Genomic DNA, 21,851 nt, shown 5'->3' with positions numbered 1-21,851 from the left:
AATTGAGAGCAAGAGAAATGCCTGAGATACTTCGTGATCTCTCTCCAGAAGAACTCTCAGAATGCGAAAAGAAGCTGAAGCGCAAAATTGATATGCGACTCCTACCAACCTTGATCATCATATATGTGATGAATTATCTAGATAGGTGAGTCAATAAGCACACTGCAACGCAATCGGTTGAATAACAGTTTATAAAGGAACGCGATTGGTGCGGCGCGTTTAGGTGGCCTAGAGAAGGATTTAGGCTTGAAGGACAACGAATTCCAGGTGAGCTTCAGACAAACCCAATCATCCCAGAGACCCAATGAAGCTAACAATGGCAATAGACATGCGTCTCTGTCCTTTTCTGTGGTTACATCCTCATGCAAGTGCCTTCCAACATGTTCCTCAACAAGATCGGCCGTCCTGCGATTTACCTGAGTGGATGCATGGCTGTTTGGGTAGGTCAATGCCATTATCATCACCTAGCCGCATATGTTTAACTGACTTGTCTTCAAATAGGGTGCTCTCTGTGCTTGTAGTGGCGTCGTACATAATTTCCACGGTTTACTCGTGACTCGCTTCTTCTTGGGCTTCGTAGAAGCAGCTTTCTATCCTGGGTGTCTTGCAACGCTTAGTGCCTGGTACATTCGGAAGGAGTTGTCAATAAGAACCGGTCTTTTCTACTGCGGATCCATGCTTTCGGGGGCTTTCTCAGGTCTGATCGCCGCAGGCATCAACAGCGGCCTCAATGGTGCTCGTGGTCTGCTTTCCTGGAGATGGATCTTTATCATTGAGGGCTCCATCACCGTCGCCATTGCTATCGCTGCTTTCTTCATTTTACCAAACTATCCGGCAACCACCAAATGGCTTACACCGCAAGAGCGTGCTTTGGCCATGTGGCGTCTGGAGGTTGATGCAGCTGGAGAAGAAGATTGGGTGGATTCTTCCTCACAGCCTATATTCGATGGCTTCAAGATGCTGATGAAGGATCCTAAAAATTGGATCTTGGTAGTCGTAGTGTATGGAGCTGCATCTGCCATTGCCATCAACGCGTTCTTTCCGACCGTGGTCGCCACCCTTGGCTACGGCAAAACGGAGACTCTCTTGCTAACCTGCCCGCCATATCTACTAGCATGCATTGTCTGCGCAGCCGTATCGTGGAATGCCGATCGAACAAATGAGCGATATTGGCATACTGTATGTCCTCTCGCATGCTCACTTCTCGGTTTTATTATCGCGGCTGCAGCCACACAGACTGGTGCTAGATATTTCGGAGCCATGATCATGATTCCTGGCATCTACACTGGCTTCAATATGTCAATGGTCTGGACGGCCAACACGATTTACCGCCCTGCGGCAAAGAGAGCCGCCGCAGTTGCGTTCAACAATGCATTTTCGACCATTTGCAGCATCTATGGGAGTTATCTGTATCCTAGCGACGGTGGTCCGAGATTCGTGCTGGCGTTCAGCGTAAATGCGGGTATGGCACTCATGGCGATATGTGCTAGCACGGTTCTTCACTTCTATCTGAAGCGTGAGAATAGGAAATTGGAGCAGAAGGAACGAGAAGAGGAGGCCGCTGGCATTACGAACGTTCCAGGCTCGGGCTTTAGATATTATATCTAGCGAAACTGGTCAAGAAAGCTCTGCGTAGACAATGATGCGGTTGCGAATATTTTGTCACTTACGTACCACTTTATTTTATCAATGTCACGGATTTGTTGTAATTGTATCTCGTTGATCTGGTAGTAATTACGTCGGGAAAGATTTTGAATCATCCTTGTTATAGTTTGAATAGTATATTTTCATGACACTCTCTACCGATGAAAAACCCTCCCGCCCGGGTAGTGGTAATAGAAGATGATACATTACAGCTCATGCTAGCGCCTGTTTTGTCTATGCCTTACATTCCGACTTGATATTCGTATTTACACAATCATTCATAGTCTCTTGGGATCGAAAATGTCCCATCATTTGTCGGTCGTCAAAAGAAGCAACAATCTATTGGTTGCTGGGGTATAGGAAACCTTCCTGGGGGAAGAACTCCTCCTTGATCAAGCGAGGAGAAGTGAATCGCAGGATGGGGTTGGAGCTTCCTGCCTTGTCGTTGGTACCACTGGCACGGGCTCCACCGAAGCTCTGCTGGCCGATAAGAGCAGCAGTGGTCTTGCAGTCTAGTTTGAATTATTAGTATAGTTTGAGTAAATTCAGTCTGGGTCAAACTTACTGATGTAGAAATTACCAGCGGAGTAGCGGAGAGCATCCTCGGCCTCGCGAATGGCAGCACGAGAGTTGGCGAAGACAGCGCCGGTGAGAGCGAAACCGCCGCCGGCCTGGTCAACCTTCTTCAAGATGGAGTTCCACTCAGCATCAGGGTACACGTGGATGGCGAGAACAGGTCCGAAAATTTCATAGTTGAATAGCTTGTGGTCAGGCGAGTCGGCGAGATAGACAGTTGGCTCAACGTAGTATCCCTTGGAACCATCGTATTTGCCGCCAGCGATGAGCTTGAGCGATGGATCGTTGTTGCTCTCGTCAATGACCTCCTTGATCTTCTCGAAAGAACGGCTGTGGATAACGGGTCCCATGAATGCAGAGACGTCCTGAACTGGGTTACCGATCGTGATCTTCTTGATGTGGGAGGTCAGCTTGTCGATAAACTCCTTGGAACGAGACTCTGGCACGTAAAGACGAGAAGTGGCAGAGCACTTCTGGCCCTGGTACTCAAAAGTGCCACGGATGGTGTGGTAGGCAGCAGACTCGATGTCACCAGTGGGATGGATGAGAGTGAAGTTCTTTCCGCTGGTTTCACCGACAAGGCGGGGGAACTCGCGGTAAGTCTTCTTGCCAATTCCCTCACCAACGCGGGCATAGAGGGACCTGAACACGTCGGAGGAGCCAACGAAGTTTAGACCAGCGAAGTCGTGGTGGTTGAAGACAACATCATTAATGAGCTCGGCATCTCCGGGGACGAATTGAATGACGCCCTCGGGGAGACCAGCCTCGAGGAGAATCTTGTACACAATGGTGCTGGCGTAAATGTTGGAAGGAGATGGCTTCCATAGGACAACGTTACCCATAATGGCGGGGCCAGCGATGAGGTTACCACCGATAGCAGTGAAGTTGAAGGGAGAAATGGCGTAAACGAAACCCTCAAGAGGTCGGTAGTCGAGACGAGACCACATACCATCGCTTCCGCGAGTTGGCTGCCTCTCCATGACCTCAGCAGCCCAGTTGCAGTTCAATCGGAAGAAGTCAGCAAGCTCGGCGGCGGCATCGATCTCACCCTGCCACATGTTCTTGCCCTGACCGAGCATAGTAGCAGCGATAAGTTCATGGCGGTACTTTCCAGCGACAAGCTCAGCTGCCTTGAGGAAGATAGCAGCACGGTCAACGAAGGGGGTTTGCTCCCAAGACTTCTTGGCCGCGAGGGCAGAATCAATGGCGCCAGAAACTTGCTCCTTTGATGCGAGAGGGTAGCTGGTGAAGGTCGTCTTGTGCTCAAAAGGAAGAGGCTGCTCCCAAGCTTGAGAATAAGCCTGTGCCTTTCCGTCGATGATCAGTTCACTCTTGAGAGGAAGCTCTGACCTCATTCGCTTGACAACTTCAAGCAATTTAGTACGCTCTGGTGAGCCCTCAACGTATGTGGGCTAAACATTGAATGTCAGTAATTATGGCCATGATGAGGTTTTTTTTTTTTCCAAAAACACTGAAAATGCTCATAGTTTAGGACTCACGTTGGGCTCATTCCTGGCGTCGGGAAGTCTGAAGGGCACTGTAGCGTTGGCGCGAGACTGGAGGCGCAGGGTCTGGCCGTATCGTGCACCCAGCACAGGCCGGCGGCCGGCCTGTGGGAGGCGGGAAGCAAGAGTTCGTACGGTGGACATGACAATCCAAACGACTGTATGCGGGGTATGATAGGGGATTGAATAGAAGGCTTAAAGGCCAGAGGGAGCAAGAAAATGGACTGCTGGATAAGAAGCAGTAAATGTAGCCTGAGGAAGAAGAATGGATGGATGGGTAGACAGATAGATAAAGAATATAAGACAATCCCAACTCAACCGATGACAATGACGAAAGTATTGGAGGGGCAGGAGGGTTCTATAGAAATATTGAATGAAAGCCTGCAGTGCGGGTCAAGATCCGGGGGTTGAAGAGGCAAGTCGGAGGTTTGATCGGAACGGCCACTGGCGGAAGAGATAGAGAACATCCACTTTCTCCACGATGGCACATGAACGAAGCATTCTGTGGAGAAGGTTTGTGGGCCACAACGATGATGAATGGTTACAAGGAAATGCAACCGACATCACAAGATCATCCCAAGGGCCGTTCGTGGAGCATGTGGGAGCTGTGAACGGTGCCAATGAGAGTCGGGAGGCCTTCCGAAGAAACGGGAGGCAACGCGATGATGACCACGGTAATGTGATGAAACGGGAAAAGAGTTGAGGCGGAAGAACAGGCAAAGCAGGATAACGACGGAGATTGAAGAAAAATTGATTCATGATGAAAGCCGTGAAGACATTCAATTCAGACATAACTACCTGTCGTCGCCGGAGTGGTTGTTGTCATTTATCGCTGAATTGTCGTTGTCCTTCTACCTACAATATCTTGGTCAACGGGGACCATTCGCCCAAATTATCATCTATCTGAGTCTCTCGTATTTTATTTCTTATTGGAGCAATCATGTCCACATCAAAAGTCCCCCCTCGCGGTGTATGGTGCCCTGCCGTCACATTCTTCGACCCAAAGACAGATAGGCTGGATCTTGATGCACAAGCAAAGTACTTTGCGTACTTAGCATCCACTGGCCTGGCTGGACTCGTGATACTGGGCACCAATGCAGAGACGTTCCTGCTGACGCGGGAAGAGCGCAAGGCTCTTGTGGCGACGGCGCGCAAGGCGGTTGGCCCCTCGTTCCCTTTGATGGCGGGCGTTGGTGGACACTCGACCCGCCAGGTCATCGAATTCATCGCAGACGCCGCCGAAGCTGGTGCAGACTCGACCCTCGTCCTGCCCCCAGCCTATTTTGGAGCTGCTACAACTCCTCAAGTTCTCGAACGCTTCTACGCAGAGGTTTCCGAGAACAGCGCTCTGCCCATCGTCATCTACAACTTCCCAGGCGTCTGCAATGGTGTTGACCTTGACTCAGCCTTCATCACCGGTCTAGCTCAAAGACATTCCAATGTTGTTGGTGTCAAGCTGACCTGCGGCTCTGTCGCTAAGATTACCCGCCTAGCTGCTGCTCTTCCCCAGGATCGTTTTGCTGTATTTGGAGGCCAATCCGATTTCATAATTGGCGGCCTCAGCTCTGGTTCCGCCGGCTGCATCGCCGCGTTCGCCAACGTCTTCCCCCGTACCATTGTCCGCATTTACAACCTCTGGCAGGAGGGAAAGACAGCCGAGGCTCTAGCCCTTCACCAGAAGGCCGCTCTGGCTGAGCAACCTATCAAGGGAGGCATTGGTCCAACCAAATATGGCGCGGCCATTTACAGCGCGACATACGCGGGCATCAAGGATGCTGCCGACAAGCTAAAGCCGCGTAGGCCATACGTAGAGCCAACCGCGCAAATTAAGGAAAAGCTTAGAGCCACCACCGCAGAGGTAGCCAAGATCGAGGAATCTCTTCCTCTTGTCAACTTCAGGCGGCCACAGTCAAAGATCTGAGAATAACAAGACTGTTCGAACATTAGGGTTGATACATTATGATTGGCGATGGTGGTGACGATGATATGAATACATAGATCAAAACACAATGTTTTGGCAGAGCGACAGTTTTACACAGACCTGTATATTTAAATTAAGATAGCGTTTCAATATCATAGATACGGACTCGATCAATCGATCCGCTTTTCATCTTTGCCTGTCGCCACTTTGTGTCTCCTTTCGTGTTTGATATGAGAATCGACTCCGTATCAGGAGATGTAATTGTTTATCTACGTAAGTATCTTATCTACAACGAGTTTGATACGATAAATGTGGGCATTGCTCCACGCAGATAGCTACATTGATATCGCTGAGAGATAGCAAATATCATAATCGAGTCGTATATCATCTTTAGATATCTGCTTTCCACTTATTTCAACTTGGCTTTCCCTTCTACGCACAAGTGGTGATTTACAAAAGCCTCGACCTCTTGATACCAGTCCACCGGGAACGTGGCCGCCGCGTTACGGATCATCACCCGAGTTTCAACACACCAAGATTGCTCTATCTGTTTAAGCGTATCAAGATATAGCTTATCGACAGAGATAATCCCCCGCGCTCCAGCTCCTATTCACCGGGTTCATGCCGTTAGTGTGGTTCGAGGTTCCAGATTAAATACGTTCCTGGATCCACCGTCCCCACGGGGTCGATTCCCACAATTACGGGTCACACTATACCCACCCCTTTCTCTCACTCTTCTTACTCTATTGCAACTCTCATTCGTCTAACTTGTGCTGTTTGTTCCTGTTATTGTTCTTCCTAAACCACCTACACACCTCGCCGTCACAATCATGATGTCGGACGCGAAGGTTGTGGTCGACGAAAAGCAGGCCGCTCTCAACGGTTCTGACCAGGACTTGGCTCGAACCGATACCGTAGATGTTGGTGTAGTTGAGAAGGCGGATCAGCTTCAACGCCATCTCGGTAACAGACAGGTGCAGTTGATTGCCATTGGCGGCTCCATTGGTACAGCTACATTCGTCAGCATCGCCAGTGGTCTGGTCAAAGGAGGCCCGGGGAGCTTGTTCCTCGCGTACGCCATATACTCGTGTGTTCTCGGTTTGGTCAATAACAGCATGGCTGAAATGGCCACGTACATGCCTGTATCTGGAGGCTTCATCCGCATGGCCGGGCACTGGGTTGATGAATCGTTTGGCTTTATGGCTGGTTGGAATTTCTTCATCTACGAAGCCATCTTGATTCCCTTCGAAATCACCGCATTAAATCTCGTTTTGACCTTCTGGCGCGATGACATACCAGTGGAAGCCGTTGTAGCCTTTTGCATCGTCACTTACTTGTAAGTTTCGCCATTTCCAAGTGGATCTGTCGCCAGCAACCGAATCTGACTTTTTCATAGCCTCATCAATGCATTCGTCGTAAAATACTACGGTGAGGCGGAGTTTTGGCTTGCCATTGGCAAAGTTTTCCTCATCCTGATCCTTTTCTCATTCACTCTTGTTACAATGTGCGGTGGAAATCCCAAGAAAGACGCATACGGATTCCGCGCCTGGCGCGACCCTGGTGCATTTGCGGAGTACATTACCACTGGAGATCTTGGACGTTTCCAAGGATTCCTTGGTTCTCTGTGGAGTGCTGCTTTCACAGTCGTTGGACCTGAATACGTATCGATGATCTCCGGAGAGACAAAGCTGCCTCGTCGATATCTTAAGAACGCATTCAAAGCAACCTACGGGCGCTTTGCTTTCTTCTTTATTGGAAGCGCTCTCTGCGTTGGAATCGTGTTGCCCTACAACAACCCCACTCTTGTCTCCATCCTAAGTGGAGATTCCAAAGGAGCGGGTACTGCCGCCGCATCTCCTTACGTTATCGCTATGAAGAACTTGGGCATCAATTCGCTCCCTCATTTAACAAACGCCCTTCTTGTCACCAGCATTTACTCAGCCGGAAACGCCTACACCTACTATGGAACCCGTTCTTTGTACAGTCTGGCACTTGAAGGCCACGCTCCTGCGATCCTCCGCAAGTGCACCAAGTCCGGCGTGCCACTATACTGCTTGTGCATTACCTGCCTCTTTCCTTTCCTCGCCTTCTTGAACGTTTCGAGCTCTACCGCCAAAGTTCTCGCCTGGTTCACGAACGTTATTACTGCCGCCCAGATCATCGACTATATCGTGATCTGCATCACATATCTCTTCTTCTACAAGGCTTGCAAGGCACAGGGCGTCAACCGCCGTACCCTACCATACTTCGGTTACTTCCAGCCCTACTCCGCATGGATTGGTCTTGTTTTCCTAACAATGGTTGTCTGCACATACGGATATGCCACATTCCTACCTGGACGATGGGCCATTGACGGCTTCTTCACGCATTACCTCATGGTGTTTGTTTCGCCCTGCTTCTTCATCGGCTGGAAGCTAGTCAAGCGCACCAAATTCATCCCGGCGAACGAGGCAGACTTGGTTTGGGAAGCTCCGGCAATTGATGCATACGAAGAAGCTTACAACGAGCCTGCCGTGGGCTTCTGGACAGAGATTCTGCAAATGTTTGGACTGCGAAGGAAGCACAGCGAGAAGGCGGAGGCTTGATCGGGGTGATTCGAAGTCGTGGTCTAAACTGCACACAAGATGACCTCGTCATGTATAGATACATAGTTATTATTGGGCGGCAACAACTCATTCTGGAGTAAGAGGATGTGGAGGTAGGGAGTCTTTGTGGTGGTCGTACATACCAGCGTATGCACTTAAATACCAGACTTTTACTTTGACATTGTCCCAATGCTTGTGTCTTGAATTTTGAAAATAAATGGTGACAACTCGAAATATCTGGCTTGTAGTCATCAGCAAAAATTGAGCAAATTCGCAGGCACAAAAGCCCCTGCAATACAACAATTTTCAAATACTGGTTTCAAGCCGTAGGTTGCGTTGGCCTGCGTTATCCGCAGAGGATGAACGTCACTATGTCAATATCGGGTACGTCCCCGGTACCGCAACCATGCTTCTCCGGAATGCTCCCCCGACTTATGGGACTTAGAGGCAACATAGCTTGTCAACAAGTGGAGAATATATTTATCCTGAAATAATAAGAAGGCGATCCAGTTGATTATTGAATTGTCAAACTCTCAAAACTAGAATCAGGCATTGAACTTGCACGCGATACCCTTTACAATCTTTCATTTTACTTTCGTTCTGCAACGATGTTCCGAAATGTTCCAGCGGGCCCTCCTGATCCGGTCTATATTCTGAAGACGAAAGTCGACGCAGATAAATCTCCCGAGAAAGTGGACCTGGGGGTTGGTGTGTTCAGAAATGAGAAAGCAGAATGTCATGAATTGCAGGCCGTTAAAGCAGTGCGTAGGGAGAACATTAAAAATCACAATTGAATAAGCACTTACCATTGCTGTTTAGTCCAAGAAAGCCATTCTCGAACAGAACCTTGGTCACGATGTCAGTGCTATATTCCACCCACACAGATAATGTAATCTAAAAGACAAGTATTGACATGCAACAGTATGAAGTAACAACAGGAAACCCCGAGTTCGTTCAGAAAGCGGCTGCAGTTTTGTTTGGCAGCTCTGCTGAAGTTATACAATCAAAGAGGGTACATGATTGTTCTTCCTACGAATGAAGTCAAGGCTGACGCAACTGCATCTAGCTTACCTCAGTACAAGGTATCTCCGGAACTGGAGCTATCCACACTGCTGCCCTATTCCTTAGTCGAGTTGATACATTGAAAGACAAGAAGGTCTATGTGGGAACTCCTGCATGGGGCAATTACGAGCCTCTCTTCAACCTCGTCGGCTTCACTGTTGAGAAGTATCGTCATTACGATGCCGAGAAGGGCGTTGTAGACTTTCAGTCGCTTCTATCCGCAATTTCCAGTGCACCAAAGGGCAGCATATTCATTCTCCAAGGCTGCTGCCACAATCCTACGGGAGCGGACTTGACAAAAGACCAATGGCGTACTTTGGCTAAGGCAATGCAAGAGAAGGAGCTATTCCCATTCTTTGACATGGCATATCAAGGTCTCGGAGGGTCGCTCGACGACGATGCTTTCTCCCTACGGCTCTTTACCGAAAAGGGATTTGAGTTGGTTGCCTGCCAGTCGTTTTCAAAGAATTTTGGCATCTATGGAGAGAGGTGCGGCGTTGCACATGTTGTAAGCGCAAACTCAGATGCCGCACAGAATGTCCATGACCAGCTGCGATCCCTGATCCGATGGGAATTTTCATCTTCTCCAGCCTACGGTGCTCGCATCGTAACCACGATCCTTCGCGATTCGAGCCTGACAGAAGCATGGTAAGAGAAGTAGCAAATAACTTTACTTATTGATAATATAACTGACCGCATTGCAGGAGTTCTGAGCTATCGTCTATGAGGGAGCGTCTGGTTGTGGCTAGGCGCGATCTATACGAAGCTATAGTGAACAAGCGCAAGGTGAGTACCTGATCCAGCCAGCTGAATTGTCTGGCCGCACGATTGGGTCATACTGACAGGGTTTTTTAGACTCCCGGAGACTGGTCGGTTCTTTTGTCGACAACTGGACTATTTTGGTAAGTCCTAAGCATTACTTGCATACCCTAAAGTCCGATCTGACAAGTGCAACTCCCAGTTTCTTGCCCTTGACCCCAAAACAGACGGCAATATTAGGCAACAAATACCATGTATACATGCTTGGTAGTGGTCGCATCAATGTCTCGGGCATAAACCCAAGCAATGTTGAGCGGATAGCTACGGCAATCGACGAAGTAGTCAGATCGGCCGTGTCTTCGAATCTATGAGGAAGCAAATATAAGGTAATTGAATCCTCCAAGGCCCGACCGATTGGCCTGATGACCTGGAAGATAGACGAACTGCTACTCGTTTAAGCAATACGATTTTCCTGCTCAATGCTACAGTCACGCAAAAGAATTTATGCTCTAGTGTCAGTAACCTCGAGCTATTACGAACATGATCCCAGAATTGAGGAAGTTTGCCGTTACAGTTGTCCTAGATCCAGTGGGATATTGGAGTGCCTCACCACAAAAAGGACCGGAACGAGCAGCCGATGTCCTGGCAGAGATATCGGCCCCGCACCCGATATCTGTGGTTGACGAGCAACTAACCGTATTCGGCTTGGAGGGTGAACGGCGTTACACCGGTACCACCTTTTACAACCAGCGATTTCGCAGTTTCGTATCACAAGGCCAGCCCACGCAGTTCCCCGCACGCAGTGAAGCAGCACGCACATACCACTGATTAACACTATTACTGATACCCGGTTGACGATACTGATTGTCATCGCCTTGGTTGGCACTGACCAATTCGTGCCTTCGCGATAGACGCCTTGGCATTGTGGGAACTCGTATTCATCCTGTTCAGTCTACTGATTACTTGCTGTGGAGATGTGACTTCACTCCGACTACGAATTCTGGGGACATTTTCGCAAACTTGCATCTACTGCGACATCCTCTCTTGTTAGTAGACTTACTGGTGACACTTTCTTTGGGCCCCTCGCCCGGCTAAGGCAGGAGAGACGGACGCACCGCTGCTCATTTTTCTCTTCTTTTCCTTATCACCATCATACCGTACAGTTGTAATTTTCAAACACTTTAAATCAACTACCAAATGGCTACCTCCAACGAGACCCGGCGGGTAACGAAACGATCTTCAAATGCGTAAGTTTTTTGCGATGTTCCGTGCATTCCGGAGACAATCACTGATGTCTGTGACACATCATCAACAGCTGCTCAAGATGTCGACGCCAGAAAATCAAGTGCTCAGGCCTACAGCCGTGTGCAAGTTGCAGCAAACGCAATATGACTTGTGTGTTCGATGATCGAGATAACAAGGTCCTGGTGACACAAGGGTAATTTCTTCAAGTCCCTGTCTCCGTCTGATAAGCACATCTGTAAACTTACAATGAGTGCAGATATCTTTCCGATCTGCAGGAGAAGGTGGCACGATGGGAGCGTACCATGAGTGCGAACCCGCCTCCTGTGGAGAATCCAGCCCCTGAAGCCAATACTTCTGGGGGTGCGAATCGCGAGACTGAGTCTACCGACGAGCCAAACGAAGATGATGCACGGCCTCGCAATGATACCAACGAGGACTCTTCAAGCAGGAGGAATTCAACCGGTGGCGATGCCGCTGAGTTGACCAACCCCCTGACCTCAACGCCATCAAAATTCTTATCATCTTCCAGCGGACGACCATGTAAGTTTGGCCAGTTGTACGTGTCTCGTCCTTGCTGGGTCTCTAATCTTCTCTAGTCTACCTAGGCACCTCATCCAACTGGTCATTCCACGGACGAGTTCTGAGTCTGGTTCACGAATACGTCTATAGTGCACCGTTATCTGGAGCTGACCTTCTCTTCGATGGCCTTGCCTACGATTTACCTTACGATGCACCTATTATTTTACCAGAAGGCGCAGCCCCTATAATTCCTGGAATCGACTATGCCATATATCTCATCAACGCTGTGAAGTTTCACTGCGCACAACTGGTTCATCTATTCGATGAAGATGAATTCATGACCAATTTACACAATTTCTATTCTGATCCTGATACTTCGACCGCCAAGCAGAGCTTGTGGTATATTCATTTCCTTCTAATAATGGCCTTTGGTAAGACCTTTGTACAAAACAAGAACAGCGCAAGTCGGCGGAGTGGACCACCTGGCGCCGATTTCTTCGCTCGTGCCCTTCAACTCCTACCTGATAACAATCGGCTGTGCCGTCAAGAACCGGCACAGGTGGCTGAAATTCTTTGCTGCGAGGCTCTTTACTTGCAAGCTCTCGACTCGCGAAATGCTGCCCATATGACAGTGAGTGTATCAATCAAGCAACCTGGGATATTGAGACTGACTAGCCTCCAGATAGGACAGGCGATGCGAGTAGCACAAGGCAACGGCATGCATACGGATATGCCAACGCAATACCTTGGAGAACAATACGTCCAGCGATGTCGGAAGATATGGTGGACAATTTACGTCCTAGATCGACAGATGAGTTCGTTGATGGGGCTCCCTTTGGCAATCAAGGATGAGGATATATCATGCCAATTGCCGATATATCCTGGTTCCCCACATAGGACTGCTGCACTGAACATGCAAATCAAGCTTGCGCGTATTCTCGCAACAATATATACCAGTTGAGTCTATGCCCTCTCCGCATCGCCTTCCTTGACTAATCTTGTCTGGCTTAGCCATTTATGGTAGAGAAGGAAAGTTACGAAGAAAGTTCGTTGTCAGTATGAAGGCTGTGCTTGATGATATAGCTTCCTCTGCAGAAGAGCTTCGTCACTCATTTCCATTGCAACCGGACGAAAGATTTGGAGGGATTTCGAGGATGCCTGCCCAACTACATCTTCTTTATTATCAGGTTAGTTGACGCTACTCCCCAGCCTCTGTGCTACCATCCTGACAGCCACAGTCAATCATCATAGCAACCCGCCCTCTTCTCTTCTGCTGTCTGAAGAAAAGATTCGAGGCTCCTCGTGAAGCAGATTCTTTGGTCGGGTCGAATAAGATCCGTCACCTCCTGCATCTAGCTGTAGAATCCGCTCTGAAGATATTGACCATGTTGGGAAGTCTGATGGACCAGGGCCTCTTAGGTGAGAAGACAGTTATGATCAAGACAAAATTTCAACTAATAAGCGATTACAGAAACGTTTCTTCCATGGGACCTTGATTCGCTATCTGTATCAACGATGGTACTGATAGTGACATGGTTTGTTGACCATAGCCTGGTCGAGAACCAACCGTCGTGGGTAGAACAAGCCTTCACTTTCCTCGAGACCATGATCTCTGGCGGAAATAGGATAGCCGAGTTCCGACGGAACGAGTTGCGGAAGCTCGAAGAGATGCTATCGCAATCGTTGGCGGGGGGCGCATTCATACCACCAAGGAATGCCCCAATGCAGCAACACACCCCGGCTTCTTTCCAGTCTGACGATCCCGGCCCGAGGTCTGTTGTTCACTTACAAGATGGCTTGCCTGTTTATGCTAGTGTCAGCGACGAAAGTAACGTGTATGGAGATGATTTGACGGCTGATCAGATTCTTGCAGTTGCAGAATCGATGGATATCGAGGGTACTGACTGGTTGTCTTTTGCAACCATGGATAGCATGCCGGTTATGGATATGAACCAGGTGTAATTACGTAGCACCAATAAAAGAATTAAATTAAAGTACAATTTCTGCCAACTTTTTCAGTGCTTCAGGTTATATTATATTTTGTGATCCATACATATTGTTGTTTAGCATTGAGCACAGTAGCCTGCTTGCGTTAGGTCCACACAAAGACGTCATTAACCTCAAGTTAGCAATGATGAGGGTGCTTGGAACATGATTTAAACGTAGAAATGAAATCAATTCTAGACTCATGATGATAATCATAATAGTAATAAAAAGATAACGCCAGATGCTATGAATTACAACTTCGCAGGGCCAGCTACAGGGCGAATGTCCTTGAACTCAGTAACATCTCCCACGCGCCAGCTGACATCTCCAGCATCCTTCTGGTTCTTGGGATCCCTCCATTGCCATCGAGTAATGCTCTGCTTGTTGTCGGATGCCTTCAACAGATCCCTCACCCAGTGACCAACAATAGGGAACAGCTTGAAGCCGTGTCCCGAATCACCGGACAAGAACATGACTGTGGAGGAGGTGTTGGGAACATAGTCGATGACGAAGTCGGAGTCGCTTGTGTCGGCGAACCAGCACAACGACTTCCTCACGAACGGTCGGTCTGCAAGTGCTGGGAGGGTTTGTCGAAGAAGCTCACGCAACTTCTTCTCGTCGCCCGGTGGCAAGAAGGAGCTCTCAGCTGGGGATTGGGGTGGTTGCGAGAGACCAGTCTTAGGGTCTGTGTTGATGTAGCCTCCTCCCATGGGGCAGAGCTTGAGCAGGTTGGTCTTCGGGTCGGGCTCAAAGAAGAAACCAAGATCCCTAGCGTATGTGACGGGGATGCCGCGGAGGGCAGATGTCTCTTCATCGGTGCACAGAACGTGGGCTACAGACCAGGACTTTGCAACAATGGTTGAGCCGGCTTCAGGCACGAGGGTGGTGGCTGCGGCGCCCGCTGCGACAATGACGAGCGCAGCTGGGTGGAATCGGCCATTCTTCGTCCTCACACCGGTGCTTCTCCTGCCCTGGGGGGTATCTTTGTAGACAATCTCGCTGATGGCACCTGCATCGGCACCAAGGAAGAATCTTACGCCTTCGGCGCGCACCTTCTTGTAGACTGATCGCAATGCATTGGCGGAGTGCACATAACCGTCAAAGAGGTTGAGATAGCCTTTCCAGCCAGGAAGCTCGCCGGTGAATTGCCAGGTCGTGGCTCTGATGTCGTCGGCGCTGTTGATCGTCTTTACGTACTTCTTCATCTCGGGGTGTCGCTCCGCAGAGGCCTGGAACCTCTTGCAGGTGTCAACGGCCTTCGCAGAAGCAGCCCCAGAGCAGCAGTTGAGGAAACCGACACGGTGGAAATGGGGAGCGAACAAAGGTGTTTGCCAGGCATTTTGGGCTTGCTGCGAATCGACAATTGTAAGTTAAGGATTCCCTTGAAAAAAAGGTTGTACATTCTAATGGGAACTTACCACTGCCAGATCTGTGTAGAAATCATCCTCATATTCGGCACGGGCGATCTTGTTCAGATCGTTCGCAGCTGACCAGCGCGAAGGAATCTCTTCATCCTTCTCGAAAACAGTAACATTTGTGTATCCTTGCTGGATGAGCTCAAGAGCTGTGGAAAGGCCGAAAGCTCCTCCGCCAATAATGGCAATGGGCTCAAAAGAAGGAATTCCCATTGTGATTGTCACTACAGATGTGCAGATGAAAGAAAAGTCTAAATGTGCTTGAGAGGAAAACGAAATCGGTGATGAGGAAACAGCTGCAGCAACCCCAGTGTAAAATAGTTTCTCGGAGTTATGATTAGAAGCTCTTCAACATATTACGATGCTCCAAATCGAGAGAGCTACATTGGTGGGGTCGTGGCATGACACGGGAGGGGTCCCGGCGGTGAATCGGTGGCATCCCAGCATGCGCTTAGGGAAGCCTTTGGAACGAAAGAACCACAGTTAGCGTAACCGCAGCAATCATGGCAAGGTGGATCTAGATTGGCACCATTGGGTCATAATACTCCACATCTCGAGAAATCGCGAACGGCGAATCAGTGGAGACCCTAGTCTGGTATCACTTCGCTAACCCGCGTCATGCCACGTCCGTGGTGTCTTGTGATGGGTTTGACGCCTGCTATCGTGATTGTAACACACATCGGAAGCACTGCCGTTCCCAAGAACCATCCATTATTCCCACAACCAAACATGAATCCGAGAACGGAGTGCTTAATACGCATGCACTCCACTAAAAAGCAAAGACAAAAAAAAATAGAATTCCATTCCATACCGGGTGTTTAGCTCCAGTGGTCACAAGATACAAGCCTTGATACGGGCTCCCCAGACTCCGAGATCTTGCAACTACGACCCGACTAAGGTGGAGACGGAATAGAGATATTGCACGTTTGATATTCCGATGAGGCAACAATTATACTCACATGAGTTGCAAGTTGCGCGTTGCGAAGAGTCTCTCTCCTGATCTATCGTTCCACTCAATATGCAACAAGAAGTAATTCAAGAGCCCTTTGCTGGTTGGAAGAATATAAAACTTCCTGCGTTGATAGGGGCAGATCTGATCTCTGCTGGTTTATCAGCGACACTCATTGCACCTGTGGTGACAGCTATTGACAGGTTAGTCGAACAATATATTCCTGCGTTTCTGATTACGACCATTCTATTGTGTGTCTTTTATTCGTCAGGAAGCACGCGTTGATTTCTCGACATAGGGCTGTGGTCGAAAATGCTGCATCAAGCAAGAACCCTTTGCTTCCGACCTTGAAAAGGCATTTAGCATGCACCTTCCGTCATCCAAAAGCATTCTTTCAAGCAAAGCCATTCTTCATCGTTTGGACGCTCTATGCTGCGACATATGTCACCGCCAATGTCGCTGAGACTACTACCTCAACATTGATGAAACATGTCGATGATATGGTTAATCGTTCCATAATCTTCGTTTCGACATGTGTAGTCAATGTTCCCTTAGGTGTGTGGAAGGATGTTCGCTTCGTACAGATCTATGGCGGTTCAGCCCCTACGAAGCCAGCCAGTCCTTCCATAGCAGCAAAAGCTGCGACAGCCACCGTGAAAGCTGCTGCGGCAACATCTTCCATAAAGCCCCCAGTGGTTAAGCCTGGACGAGTTCCCAAGATAGTCGGTGCGACATTCCTCTTTCGCGACGCACTCACCATCTTTGGATCCTTCACTTTGGCACCAATTCTCTCCGAGTCTGTCCCTACCTCCGTCGCCAGTGATCCGAGGATCAAGGAGGCAATATCGCAACTTGGAGTACCAGTATTGACTCAGCTTGTCGCAACGCCATTCCATTTGCTTGGTTTAGATCTCTACCGTTGCTCGCAAAGCCAGCTCAGTGATCGAATATCAAGGATCAGGAGTAATCTAGGACCCGTCACGCTTCTACGATGCTGTCGGATCATTCCAGCGTTTGGGGTGGGGTGTATTGTCAATATTAACCTTCGAGCTGCACTTCATGAGAAATTTGGTTCTGAGTAAAGCATTGTATGGCGTCTGGCGAATTTACATAGATAGAGCGGGCTCACAGGGTCATTTCTAATAGGAAGGCATTGATTTCAAGCGGAAAAGAATGAAAAGTATTTTGATTTGAACTATTTACGACCTACCAATCTATCGCACTTTGATATCGTCAATTACCAAAGCAACTGTAGGACAGTCATTCATTACAACAAACACCTGCCAACAAAACATGCCGAAGGATTCTCTGCTATAAAGGGGCCACATGTCCCATTCGGCATTTGTCTGACTGGTAGGTTTGATAAATTTGTTATCGCATGGAAGTGATACAACGTTCTGTAGCACCATGACTATTGCTGATAAGTGTGCATGCTGTACGAGACTACAAGTCCAACATTGGAAGCTGATACATCGGATTATTACCAAACATAAATCAAACTCCAAGTACTAAGGTACATTGCGATAACGGCGGTCGTACATAGAAGGTCCAGAATGCACCTATGATAACGGAAGCGTAGGCGAGTCTCATCTAGCCCGCAGCTACCCGGGCATAGAACGAGACCCCGCACCTGACCATTCACTCCTGATTCGTTGCACGCCAATGGATATTATTACCGAAACCGTAACATCGATCAATAGAGCATTTCCCCCTCCACTTGTTCCTTCACGATTGCTCTGGCTGACCGAATCGGCAACCAGCCCGATGAACGGTTACGCTCACGAGGTCACGGGGGACAGACATCCCCACGTCCATTATGGGAAGCGGGGAAGGGGCCAGGAAAAAGGAACAATGCGATGGGATGATGTTTAGACATTTAAGTTCTATTTGATATCTCTCTCAGTGTTCAATCATCCTGCACTTATCTTTCCCAACTCCAATTACTTGTTCTCTATCGATACCGGTGTGTCCTTTTCCAATCTTGACAGCATTGTCTATCTGAACCTTTGTCCTAGACTGTAAAGAGGTTACCACACATCAATATGGCCATGGCCTCGCCCATGAAAAATGTTATGCTACGGAGGACGTTGAAGAAGGGAATGTCCACAGAGACTTGTGTGATGATTGGCGGCATACGGTTGAACTCAACTGCGGCAACAAGCATCAAGGTGGAGAGAATGCAGTCTGAGTCTTCGACCAAGAGTGCTCCAAGCGCTCAGCATCTTGCTCAATTCCCCCTGTCAGTCATGCCCACAGGCATGCTCCTGAGATCACTCCTCATCGCCACAATTTCATCCAACCGATTTCTACTCTCGCCATCTCTTTCCCTCCTGGCATTTTTCTCAAAGCCGGGAAGGTCATATCTCTTTGATGTCGACCGGAACCCAGTGCTCCATGCATTGCTGAAGAGGACTCTATACAACCAGTTCTGTGCCGGAGAGTCTGAACAGAGCACTCGCAAAACCTGTCGAGCACTCAAAGACCTTGGCTTCAAGGGCGTCATTCTCACATACGCAAAAGAGATAGTCTTCGACCATAGCACAAACACATCCCACGGAGCGAGTTCCATCTCTGAGTCGGAACTACAGTCAAGCTCTGAAGTTAAGCACGATGCCGAAATTGCGGCATGGGCCAAGGGAACACTGGATACTATCGATCTTATCAGTGAGGGAGACGTGCTCGCTCTTAAGTAAGTTCATCCTACAAACATCTCATTTCAATAAACCTAAACTTACACACCTCCAAGGACTACTGGCGCTGGAATCACTGTCGGAAAGGCATTCAACAATGGCGATCTTCCCCCTCAGCAGATGCTTGACGCACTCGATGAGATCAGCACCCGATGCAAGGAACGCGGCATCAAGATCATCGTTGACGCCGAGTCCCAGCACTTCCAGAAGGGCATCGCTAGGGTCACTCTCGAGCTGATGCGCAAGTTCAACCGTGACGGCTATGCAGTCATCTACAACACCTACCAGGCCTATCTCAAGGGTACCCCCGCCGTACTTGCTCACCATCTCTCCGAGGCGGAGAAGGATGGCTTCACTCTGGGTCTCAAGCTCGTCCGTGGCGCTTACATCTACTCTGACGACCGGGCTTTGATCCACGACACCAAGCAGGACACCGATAACGCATACAACACCATTGCACAGGGCGCTCTTCGCCAACACATTGGCGACTTCGGTGGCCAGGGACCCAATGCACGCAAATTCCCCTCCGTCAACCTTTTCCTCGCCAGCCACAACAGGGAGAGCGTTATCGAGGCACAGCGACTCTACCTCCAGAGGACAAGGGAGGGCAAGCCAACAGTCCCCGTATCGTTCGCACAGCTCCACGGCATGTCCGACGAGGTCAGCTTCTCGCTCTTGCAGGAGAAGGAGGCCGGACAGGGCCCACCCGACGTCTACAAGTGCTCGACCTGGGGAAGCATGGGAGAGTGCTTGGGATACCTTCTCAGGCGAGCCGTCGAGAACCGCGACGCTGTATCTAGGACTACGGACGAGCTTAGAGCCTTGAGGAAGGAGCTCTGGAGACGCGTTTCGTTCTCTTAGATTCGCTACTTGGGGTTTATCTTTTTCTATATTTGGACGGTGTTGGTTGGTTGGACGGTAGGGTTGATTGGTTGAAAAGGGACAAATTAAAGGTGACCATCCAGCATCGGGTTAGCGCATTTTAGCATTGCAGTTGAACGCATCACGGCGGGGGTTGATGGCGGTCCTGCACACATATTTTCGATATGCTCATGAACAAATACATTGCATCGTAACTACATGAGACGCGTGTTGCCTTCTCGGAATGCCCACTTCCTGTGTGAATAATCTAATCCTTCGGTTTGCAACGGCAAATCTATGTCCAGCCAATTGCCCCTCACCCATTGATTGCATCATGCTATCGTACTGCTGCTTATCAGTCTGGGATGTCGAGATAAAGAAACGTCCCAATGATGATGGAACAAGGCAGAACCCCACAATTGGTATCACACATACCCTCGTAAGAATAATACCCCACATATTGGTTATTGGTGACAATCTCGAACGAAGATCGATAACCGGAATCTCTCCCGAAAGGATGTGGTCATGATCATATGGACGATTTCCTAGCACGCCTAGCTGGAATTGGGTCGAAGAGTACGGGTTGGCCATCCGAACTGCGGGACATGGACCGTTACTTGGCACCTCCTCCATACAATACAGATGCACAACATACGTGACGATTGCGTGGGAACGACATTATTCGCATTTAAACATCTTTGGAAGAAATTTCCCATATACGGGCCCTACAATCGAACGCCTAAGTATTGGATTCAAGTTTAAAGTAAGAAAATAGAAGGGTAGACAAGAGAAAAGAGATACTCCACACAATGGCGAGCCAAACACTTTGTATTCTCGGATGCGGTATGGAATCTCTACCCCGCCTGCACACAGATAAAATCATCAAGCTGACAAAATTGTAAAAGGCAACTTGGGCACCGCCATCTTGAAAAGTCTCCTCCAAGCCCAGTCACGAGGCGACGGTGTTCCAAACTGTGATCGTTTCGTCGCCTGTGTACACAGCGAGGGATCAGAGAAGAGGTTATCAGAGCAGTTTGCGGACGAGAAAAAGTCGGGGAAGCTGTCAATTCGCAGAGGCGAGAATGTAGCAGCCGTCGAGGAGTCAACGATTGTCGTTCTTGGGGTTGACCCTGCCGATGTGGAAGAGACGCTACGAGCGGAGGGTATCAAGGAAGCACTTAAGGGCAAACTGCTCATCAGCATTGCTGCCGGCTGGACGAGGGCACAGATTGAAGACCTTTTGAAACCTTTTACCGACAGCTCGGCTAGTCAAATTGAGAGGACTTGGGTCCTCCGAACGCTACCAAACATGGCTGCCGTGGTCTCGCAGTCCATCACAGCAATTGAGGAGCCCGAGAAGGGTTTCCCAGACCATTACAGGGAAATCGCAGACGCCATCCTCAAGCAGATCGGGGGAACTGTCAACATCCAGCCCCGACTAATGGATGCCTTCACTGCCGTCGGGGGTTCCACGCCCGCCTTCTTCGCCGTGATTTGCGACGCCTTTATCGACGCTGCCGTCGCCGTGGGCATGCCCAGGGCAGCCGCGCAGTCGACCATCTACCAGAGCATGAAGGGCGTTGCAGAGATGCTGCAGAGCGGTATTCACCCGGGCGTTTTGAAGGACCAGGGCACGTCACCGGAGGGTTGCACCATTGGCGGGCTCATGGTGCTCGAGGAGGCGGGCGTGCGTGGGCATCTGGGGAAGTCGCTCAGGGAAGCTGTTACGCTTGCTAGACTTATGGGCGGCGATAATCCACATGTTAACGATACTAGACATTAGTTCTTCTCAACTTTAGACAATGAATAATGCAATTGTACGATTACTCCAGGCATTGAAAATGGTCTTTGGTTGTTTTGCAGCTGACAATCCACTCGTACGAGGTATCAAGCAACGCTGGCATTGCACAAGTCCTGTCAACCTCATATGAAATAACGATTCTCGCATAACCAAGTTCCCGGAGCATAAATTGTCCGTGGTGATCTGATCCCAGGCTCCCGTTTCCTATTCGGGCGAAATGTAAAGGCAGCAATACCAATCACGAAGGTTCAGTCCACTCGCTACATGGGTTAAACAGACGAGCTAACCGCGTTGGGCACTCACACTAGCTGTGCCCCTAAGCAACATGGTCCC

The 21,851-nt window shown here is 49.3% G+C and overlaps 9 protein-coding genes across 9 annotated transcripts; 7 read left to right on the top strand and 2 right to left on the bottom strand.

The window, feature by feature from the left end:
* Positions 1-17: 17 nt before the first annotated feature.
* BU24DRAFT_386358 (MFS general substrate transporter) lies at positions 18-1,640 on the top strand (the record flags this gene model as incomplete). The annotated part of the gene is made up of 4 exons (XM_033524917.1): positions 18-145; positions 198-267; positions 327-440; positions 502-1,640. 4 exons carry the CDS (start codon positions 18-20, stop codon positions 1,606-1,608), a joined length of 1,419 nt encoding a protein of 472 aa, XP_033387792.1. The 3' UTR covers positions 1,609-1,640.
* Positions 1,641-1,760: 120 nt separating this feature from the next.
* Positions 1,761-4,220, bottom strand: BU24DRAFT_364936 (1-pyrroline-5-carboxylate dehydrogenase). The gene is made up of 3 exons (XM_033524259.1): positions 3,720-4,220; positions 2,210-3,632; positions 1,761-2,156 (listed from the first exon to the last, which is right to left on the bottom strand). Exons 1-3 carry the CDS (start codon positions 3,867-3,869, stop codon positions 1,984-1,986), a joined length of 1,746 nt encoding a protein of 581 aa, XP_033387791.1. The 5' UTR covers positions 3,870-4,220; the 3' UTR covers positions 1,761-1,983.
* Positions 4,221-4,458: 238 nt separating this feature from the next.
* BU24DRAFT_419074 (dihydrodipicolinate synthase) lies at positions 4,459-5,810 on the top strand. Its single transcript, XM_033527123.1, has one exon. It carries the CDS (start codon positions 4,666-4,668, stop codon positions 5,644-5,646), a length of 981 nt encoding a protein of 326 aa, XP_033387790.1. The 5' UTR covers positions 4,459-4,665; the 3' UTR covers positions 5,647-5,810.
* A 558-nt stretch (positions 5,811-6,368) lies between these two features.
* Positions 6,369-8,397, top strand: BU24DRAFT_386349 (uncharacterized protein). Its single transcript, XM_033524916.1, has 2 exons — positions 6,369-6,982; positions 7,043-8,397. The coding sequence occupies exons 1-2, from the start codon at positions 6,477-6,479 to the stop codon at positions 8,229-8,231; spliced, it is 1,695 nt and encodes a 564-aa protein (XP_033387789.1). The 5' UTR covers positions 6,369-6,476; the 3' UTR covers positions 8,232-8,397.
* Positions 8,398-8,830: 433 nt separating this feature from the next.
* BU24DRAFT_386347 (aspartate aminotransferase) lies at positions 8,831-10,424 on the top strand (the record flags this gene model as incomplete). The annotated part of the gene is made up of 7 exons (XM_033524915.1): positions 8,831-8,992; positions 9,051-9,089; positions 9,154-9,243; positions 9,298-9,941; positions 9,998-10,079; positions 10,149-10,195; positions 10,255-10,424. Exons 1-7 carry the CDS (start codon positions 8,840-8,842, stop codon positions 10,421-10,423), a joined length of 1,224 nt encoding a protein of 407 aa, XP_033387788.1. The 5' UTR covers positions 8,831-8,839.
* Positions 10,425-10,832: 408 nt separating this feature from the next.
* On the top strand, positions 10,833-13,822 carry BU24DRAFT_489417 (Zn(II)2Cys6 transcription factor). Its single transcript, XM_033533641.1, has 8 exons — positions 10,833-11,299; positions 11,368-11,490; positions 11,554-11,837; positions 11,894-12,447; positions 12,499-12,772; positions 12,828-13,003; positions 13,055-13,235; positions 13,288-13,822. Exons 1-8 carry the CDS (start codon positions 11,250-11,252, stop codon positions 13,776-13,778), a joined length of 2,133 nt encoding a protein of 710 aa, XP_033387787.1. The 5' UTR covers positions 10,833-11,249; the 3' UTR covers positions 13,779-13,822.
* Positions 13,823-13,974: 152 nt separating this feature from the next.
* Positions 13,975-15,697, bottom strand: BU24DRAFT_364926 (FAD dependent oxidoreductase). The gene is made up of 2 exons (XM_033524258.1): positions 15,221-15,697; positions 13,975-15,151 (listed from the first exon to the last, which is right to left on the bottom strand). The coding sequence occupies exons 1-2, from the start codon at positions 15,428-15,430 to the stop codon at positions 14,054-14,056; spliced, it is 1,308 nt and encodes a 435-aa protein (XP_033387786.1). The 5' UTR covers positions 15,431-15,697; the 3' UTR covers positions 13,975-14,053.
* A 538-nt stretch (positions 15,698-16,235) lies between these two features.
* Positions 16,236-17,248, top strand: BU24DRAFT_406115 (uncharacterized protein; the record flags this gene model as incomplete). The annotated part of the gene is made up of 2 exons (XM_033525747.1): positions 16,236-16,369; positions 16,465-17,248. 2 exons carry the CDS (start codon positions 16,236-16,238, stop codon positions 17,246-17,248), a joined length of 918 nt encoding a protein of 305 aa, XP_033387785.1.
* Positions 17,249-18,412: 1,164 nt separating this feature from the next.
* On the top strand, positions 18,413-21,500 carry BU24DRAFT_341480 (pyrroline-5-carboxylate reductase; the record flags this gene model as incomplete). Its single annotated transcript, XM_033523277.1, has 4 exons — positions 18,413-18,855; positions 18,913-19,602; positions 19,629-19,630; positions 20,623-21,500. 4 exons carry the CDS (start codon positions 18,413-18,415, stop codon positions 21,498-21,500), a joined length of 2,013 nt encoding a protein of 670 aa, XP_033387784.1.
* Positions 21,501-21,851: the final 351 nt, after the last annotated feature.

Source organism: Aaosphaeria arxii, assembly GCF_010015735.1.
Source record: "Aaosphaeria arxii CBS 175.79 unplaced genomic scaffold BU24scaffold_2, whole genome shotgun sequence".
Taxonomy (NCBI): Eukaryota; Fungi; Ascomycota; class Dothideomycetes; order Pleosporales; genus Aaosphaeria; species Aaosphaeria arxii.
Note: the sequence above shows the minus strand (reverse complement) of the source record. Positions and strands in the feature narration are given on the sequence as shown.